Raw genomic sequence first — 8,022 nt, forward strand, 5'->3', positions numbered from 1 at the left:
ATCATGCATGGATACGTGCTATGTATATACTGGTCTTGGATGCTTGTACGAAGATATGATGTGGATTTTCACTTAATGGGATCATACGTGGACCATTGATATGTGCTAATAAATTTGTAACTATAGAAGGATATGGATTTGTCAGATACATGCTCAACATTGATCCTAAAGAAAGAAAAATACATGCTCAACATAATTCATTTTCCTGCGTGCCATTTTCCCTGTAGGCTGGCCGTCACAATAAGTCTACCTATAAACCTGACGGCATCAAGATTTTCCCGAGGGTAGTCGACAGGAATAACCGTCAGGAAAATAATTCCTGTCGGCTGGCCGTCAGGCATTAAAAGATTTCCCTGTCGTTTTATTCCTGGCGAAATTTTCCTGTCGGGTAACCGTCAGGAAATATTTTCCTGACGGGATTTGGCTTTTTCCTGTGGGTTCTTAGCCGTGGGGAAAAGTCTGTTTTCTGGTAGTGTCTTGTAACAAAGGTAGGTTGTTAGGAAGATTTGATCCTATCTCTTGTATAGCTTGGAGGATGGGTCAAGACTCCAACAACTTGCCGCCGCATGTATTCCTTGTGCTATATAAACACGCACGCGTCCCTGCTACGATGCATACGCTTATCACAAACCAATTCCTCTTACAAACATACTTAATATGTACTCCCTCCGTATCAAAATATTTTAATATGGAAGGAGTATAACAGAAAACTATGTTTCACGATGTAGCTCATGGTATTCAATTATATCTCATATTTTTTCTCTATAATTTTGGTCAAGCTTTACATATCAAGATTTGCACCCTACTTTTTGAAACGGATGGAGTATATAATTAAGTGACACATTGGCTACTCCGATTCTTTGAGTCGGAGAGTTCTAGATCAGTGTATTGCCACTTACTGCGTTATCTTTGCCATGTCCAGGCATAACATGTTTTGCATGATAAGGCTCCGCGAAGAACTGGAAGCACTAGGATATCATGACAAAGATACTCTTTTCGGAGCTCCTTACGATCTACGGCGTGCTCCACCAACCTCGGGCCAGCCATCTCAGGTGTACTCCGACTACTATGCTCGTGTCAAGGATCTGGTGCACCACGCAAGTGAGAAGAATGGGAACAAGCCGGTCATCCTCATTGGTCATAGCTTCGGCAGCAGGGTCATCCTCGATTTCCTCAACTCAACTTCCCTGTCATGGAGGCAAAAGCTCATCAAGCATATGATTGTCATCTCACCCACGCCTTCTACAGGCTTCACCCAGGTGGTCACGAACCTTGCATCCGGACCCGATGTTATTGCTGTTCCAACCGTTCCATCGCTTGTTTTGCGGCCAATGTGGAGGGCCTTCGAGAGTTCCCTTCTGTCCCTGCCATCTCCCGCTGTTTTTGGTCACAAGCCGCTCGTGATCACCAACCTCGGGCCAGCCATCTCAGGTGTACTCCGACTACTATGCTCGTGTCAAGGATCTGGTGCACCACGCAAGTGAGAAGAATGGGAACAAGCCGGTCATTCTCATTGGTCATAGCTTCGGCGGCAGGGTCATCCTCGATTTCCTCAACTCAACTTCCCTGTCATGGAGGCAAAAGCTCATCAAGTATATGATTGTCATCTCACCCACGCCTTCTACAGGCTTTACCCAGGTGGTCACGAACCTTGCATCCGGACCCGATGTTATTGCTGTTCCAGCCGTTCCATCGCTTGCTTTGCGGCAAATGTGGAGGGCCTTCGAGAGTTCCCTTCTGTCCCTGCCATCTCCTGCTGTTTTTGGTCACAAGCCGCTCGTGATCACCAAAAACAGGAACTACTCAGCATACGACTACCCGCATTTTCTTGCAGCACTCGGTTTCAGCACCGACGAAGTTGTGCCCTTCACGAAACGGGTGCTTCCGACAATGCTGAGGGTTGATGCGCCAATGGTACCAACAACATACCTCAATGGAGCCGGCGTACAAACGATGGAACATGTGATGTATTGGGAAGGTAACTTTGACGTTGCCCCAGTGATCGTGCATGGCGACCGAGATGGGTGCATCAATTTGGTTAGCGTGTTGTCGTTCGCCAAGGAACTGCATAGGCAGCAGCGGCAGAATAACATACACTTCAAGTTCGTCAAGATTGATCATGCCACACACTATGATATTGCTAGTCGAGAGCATTCACTTAGAATAATTATGAATGAAGTTCTCGAAGCAAATTGCTCAAGAGTCAAGGTAAGATTTGCGGAATAACATACACTTCAAGTTCATCAAGGATCATGACACGCTTCGATATTGTTATTTGGGATCATTCACTTAGGAGCTATGTCTGTATTCTAGAAGCAAATTCCTCAAGAGTCATCATGTATTGTTTCTTTCTTTTGATAAAGCTCATTTTTTTGTGGGGGATAAAGCACATTTTCGTTCAATGGTGCTACGTTCGCATTGAGCGAATGCGCGTCCTGTGCATAAGACGATGCACATAGCCGACATGTCCAACACAATCAAAAATTAAATATCGTTTAAGTCAATAATAAAAAAGAGTCCAGCCTAAGATTACAAAACTTCTATTCAAAGAATACACTGCCATCCATGATGGGACCAGCGGAATAGATGACATGATAAAAATATCTCTGTCCTCGGCGCGGGAGGACCCAGGCTTCCACGGCGCCCCTCGCCGCGGCTGCGGCACGCCTATTCCGCTGGCTCACCCCGGCCGAGCAACTCGAGCGTCGTCGCCAAGGGTTGTGCTTCAATTGCGACGAGCCCTACGTACCGGGCCACGTCTGCCCACGACTCTTCTGCCTGGAGGCTACAGACTACATTGAGGAGGACCCCGCCGCCGCCGGGCTCGGCGACCAGCCCGCCCCAATTGACGCGGAGGTGTTTGGCGACCGTTGATCTGCCCCGCCTTCCAGCTCAAAGACGAGTTGTTTGTGCAGGGAGAGATGTTATGACCGGTATATTAGGGGCTTAGCCCAGTTATTTTGGGATTAAGCAAGAAGCAATCATAGCTTCCTTAGGGAGCCAGGAGACCTAACCCTAGCCGCCGCTGCACTCTCATACTCATACTCACACTCACACTCACACTCTCACTCTCACTCACTCACTCACTCACTCACTCACTCACTCTCTCTCTCTCTCTCACTCACTCACTCCCTCCCTCCCTCCCTCCTTCCCTCTCTCTCTCTCATGCAACGATGGCGCCCCAGTGCCGGCGACCACACCATCCCTCCTTCCACCCCTACAACCTGAGACAACGCCCTCGTAGGGATTCGGTTCCTACCAACATGCATTTGTCAGGACTCAGGACCTAAATTAGAAATTACCATGCAGGATTCAGGATGTAGCAATTCCCAAAGAAGCAGGAGCACCGGAGCTGCTGAGCAGAGCAGAGCAGGCGAGCTGGAAAGCGTTCCTCCGGGGCAAAGGTGCCCTGGACGGCTAGACAGTGACTGAAAGCAAATTTTCAGAATTTTTTGAAACATTTAAAATCGATTACCTAAATGTTGCAAGCTCCAAGAGAAGGCCGTTACTAGTACTAGTACGGCACACTAGCAGGATGTCTATCTATCAACAGTACCAATCTGAAGTCAAGGATATGTACACACAAGTCATACTAGATAATGCAATCGAAAGCTAATGTGTACATCACCAGCCATAGGAATCGGCCGAACAAGAACATCGAAAACAAAGGATGTGTGTCCATGGCACTACATAGTACATAATGTCAAACAAGATATGTATGAGGAGATAGATAAGATAGATAGCCGCATGGGTAGTTTAAATTCTGTTCAGTTGTAACTATGCTTTATCTCCTATACTTCTTCTCCCTCAAGTTATGTATCTCTCCAACAGAATTGTACGCGTATCAGGGACTCGCACTCCCCTATATAACACGTACCACGTCCCCCTCGAAGGGTAAGACGTTTCCGCATCGCACATGGTATACAGAGCCACCTCTTCCAATCTCATCTAGCCTAGCTCATCGCCATTAGTGCCCTAGCCATGTCTTCCTCCGGCTCCTCCCACCCAAACCTCAACCAACAGGTCACGGAGAAGCTCACCCGCACGAACTATGTTCTGTGGCGCGCCCAGATCATGCCGCAGCTGCGGGGCGCCGGTGTCTTTGGCTATGCCGATGGCACCACACCGGAGCTGGCCCGACTCCTCGTCACCAAGGACAAAGACGGGAAGGAGTCCTCGACACCCAACCCTCTCCACCCAATCTGGGTACGGGAGGACCAGCAGGTACTTGGATATCTGCTCAACAATCTGTTCAAAGAGGTTCTTGTGCAGGTGACCGCGATCACCACGTCGCCCGCGCTCTGGGCTGCTCTGGCGGGCATGTTCTCGTTGCAGTCCCTCAGCCGGGTGAACAACATCCGCACGGCCCTCATCAACGCGCAGAAGGGGAACCAGTCCGTCGCCACCTACTTCGCCCACGTGCGCGGCCTCGCGGATGAACTCGCCGCGGCCGGCAAGCCTCTGCAAGATGACGAGCTTGTCTCCTACATCCTTCATGGGCTGGACATGGATTACCAGCCCCTGGTGTCCGCCCTCGACGCCCGCATCGTGCCTGTCTCCCTCGACGAGCTCTTCTCCATGATGAGCAACTTCGACCAGCGCGTGGCGCTCTTCCAGTCCTCGGGCGGCTTCAAGTCGTCAGCCAACGCCGCTTTTCGTGGCCGCGGCGGCGGCTCCTCTCATCAGCGCAGGTCACCTCGCAACAGGGGCAAGGCCTCGGGCGGGGGACACGGCAACAGCAACTCCAGCACTCGCGGCGGCGGGCGGCCCTCTTCTGGCAACAACAGGGGCCGTCGCGGTGGCTCCACCAGGTCACGGCCAGATGCACCTCGCTGCCAAATTTGTGGTAAGCTAGGGCATACGGCCAAAGACTGCTGGTATCGCTACGACGACGACGGCGACTCCTCCCAAGACGAGGACAAACTTGCTGCTGCTACGGATGGCTCCTATGGAATCGACACCAACTGGTACGTCGACAGTGGCGCCACCAACCACATCACCAATGAACTTGAAAAGGTGACAATGAAGGAAAAATATCGTGGCAAGGATCAAATCCACACAGCTAGTGGTGAAGGTATGAGGATTAACCACATTGGTCACTCAATTTTTCATACCCCCCGTAGAAAAATTCATCTTAAGAAAATCTTGCATGTTCCTAGTGCCAATAAAAGCCTTCTCTCTATTCATAGAATTGCTCTTGATAATCATGTTTTTCTTGAATTTCATCCATATTTCTTTTTGATCAAGGATCAGGCCACGAAGAGAATCCTCTATCGAGGTAGATGTGTTCGAGGGCTTTACCCGTTGATTCCGGAGCGCGCAAGATTCAATAAACAGGCTTTTGGTGTTGTCAAACTCTCGTCAACACGATGGCACGATCGTTTAGGACATGCTTCTTTTGCTTTAGTTGAAAAACTCCTTAGGAAAAATAAGCTCCTGTATGTTGGTGAGCGCAATGTTGAAACTATTTGTGATTCCTGTCAGCGAGCTAAGAGTCATCAGCTTCCATATCCAATTTCTACTAGTGTGTCTACTCAACCATTGCAATTGATTTTTTCTGATGTTTGGGGACCAGCCCCTAGTTATGTTGGTCGACACACTTACTACGTAAGCTTTATTGAAGACTATAGCAAGTTTTCATGGATCTATCTTCTTAAGAAAAGATCCGACGTTTTCCAAGTGTTTAAAAATTTTCAAGCACTTGTAGAGCGTAAATTTGATTCCAAAATCATCGTTGTCCAATCCGATTGGGGAGGGGAATACGAGAAGTTGAACTCCTTCTTCCAAACCCTTGGCATCTCACATCATGTGTCATGTCCCCACGCTCACCAACAAAACGGCTCAGCCGAGCGCAAACACCGTCACATTGTTGAAGTTGGTCTTGCTCTTTTAGCTCATGCGTCTATGCCATTAAAGTTTTGGGACGAAACGTTTCTTACTGCTGTTCACATCATCAACATGCTTCCTAGTCGTGTCATAAATAATGAAACTCCAGTAGAACGTCTTCTTCATGTCAAACCCGACTATTCCACTCTTCGTGTGTTTGGGTGTGCGTGCTGGCCTAACCTACGCCCATACAACAAACGCAAGCTCATGTTTCGATCAATTCAATGTGCTTTCCTTGGATACAGCGCCCAACACAAAGGTGTAAAGTGCCTTGACATCTCCACTGGTCGAGTCTATATATCACGTGACGTGGTTTTTGACGAGACCAAATTCCCTTTTTCTGATCTTCATCCAAACGCTGGTGCTCTCCTTCAAAAAGAAATACTTTTGCTTCCTCCAAGTCTCTCTGGTTATGATCAAGGGGGTGTTGATAATTGTTGTGATCATATGTTGGCTAACCCTCTTGTGCATGAGTCACCTGATGATATTACAGGAGCACCACACTATGGAAACAGAGAAGAAAATGGCGAAGAAATCAACCCAAACGGTGAAGAAATCCATCCAGATGGCCCTTATCACATGTGTCGCGGCGAGGGAAGCAAATCCCCCTCGGGATCGGAGCTGCAGATGCCCAGGCAATCCCTTCTGGGATCCGTGCCAACGACCAGCCGCACGGCTGCGTTGGACGCGTCAGGCGCGGTCGGGCGCGTGGGCTCCAGCAGCCCACTGCATGACGCGCGGCCCCCTTCGACAGGGCGTGACGCGCCATCCAGCCCGCACCAGTCTCCAGCCGCCACGCGGCAGCGCGACGTTGGCCCGGACCGCACGCGCTTCGCAGACCAGCCGGTTTGCTACAAGCGGCGGGGTCTCACGCGCCAGGCGGATACGGGGTCGGCGCCTGATTCAAGCGGGGCCGCGCAATCACGCGCTCATGATGAGCCGGTCGGCGCCCCTGGATCGTCTGTGGCCCCTGCGGCGTCTTCCCCACCGTCACCTCGGGTCACAGCCACAGAAAATCCCGTGCACCCAGAACTGACGGTGGCGCGGGATCCTCTGTGGCTGCAGATCCGGCTGCTTCACCAAAACGCCGCACAAGACTACAGCAAGGTTTGACTCAACCGAAAAATTACAAACACATAACCAAATATGGTCTAGTTTGTTCCACAGGTGAACCAGGTGAGCCCAACACAATTGAAGAGGCTCTCAGTGATGACAGGTGGAAAAAGGCAATGGTAGAAGAATATAAGGCGCTTGAAAGAAATAAAACGTGGCACTTGGTTCCCCCCAAGCAAGGTAAAAACCTTATTGACTGCAAGTGGGTATTCAGAATTAAGAGAAAGTCTGATGGAACCATTGATCGCTATAAGGCTAGGCTAGTTGCAAAAGGCTTCAAGCAACGATATGGCATAGACTACGAGGATACTTTTAGTCCAGTTGTAAAAGCTGCTACCATTCGTCTCGTACTGTCTATTGCTGTTTCCAGGGGATGGAGCCTTCGACAATTAGATGTACAGAACGCGTTTCTTCACGGTGTTCTGGAAGAGGAAGTGTACATGAAACAACCTCCTGGGTTTGAAAGCAAACATACACCTTCCTATGTGTGCAAGCTAGATAAAGCATTATATGGACTGAAACAAGCACCAAGGGCATGGTATTCCCGTCTCAGTAAAAAGATGCAGACACTTGGTTTTGTTCCTTCAAAATCTGACACCTCCTTGTTCATTTATAACAAGTTCAACACCTGCATGTTTGTTCTTATATATGTTGATGATATTATTGTCACGAGCTCATCTAATGAGGCAATATCAGGACTCTTGAAGGATTTAGGTGCTGAATTTGCCCTCAAGGATCTAGGAGAATTGCATTATTTCCTAGGAATTGAGGTGAAGCAGCACAAGGATGGGCTACATCTTTCTCAAGAAAAATATGCTACAGATTTGGTAGTTGTAAACCTACATCCACTCCTCTCTCTAGTACAGAAAAATTATCTCTTACAGAAGGAACACTTTTGGGTCCAGAGGATAGTACAAAATACAGAAGTCTTGTAGGTGCACTTCAGTACTTAACATTAACCAGGCCAGATATTTCCTTTGCTGTCAACAAAGTGTGCCAGTTCCTACATGCACCTACCACAGT

The 8,022-nt window shown here is 48.9% G+C and overlaps 1 protein-coding gene across 1 annotated transcript; it reads left to right on the plus strand.

Moving 5' to 3' along the window:
- Positions 1-914: 914 nt before the first annotated feature.
- LOC123115331 (lecithin-cholesterol acyltransferase-like 1) lies at positions 915-3,421 on the plus strand. Its single transcript, XM_044536507.1, has 3 exons — positions 915-1,287; positions 1,664-2,208; positions 3,317-3,421. The coding sequence occupies exons 1-3, from the start codon at positions 915-917 to the stop codon at positions 3,419-3,421; spliced, it is 1,023 nt and encodes a 340-aa protein (XP_044392442.1).
- Positions 3,422-8,022: the final 4,601 nt, after the last annotated feature.

This window comes from Triticum aestivum, chromosome 5B, assembly GCF_018294505.1.
Source record: "Triticum aestivum cultivar Chinese Spring chromosome 5B, IWGSC CS RefSeq v2.1, whole genome shotgun sequence".
Lineage (NCBI taxonomy): Eukaryota > Viridiplantae > Streptophyta > Magnoliopsida > Poales > Poaceae > Triticum > Triticum aestivum.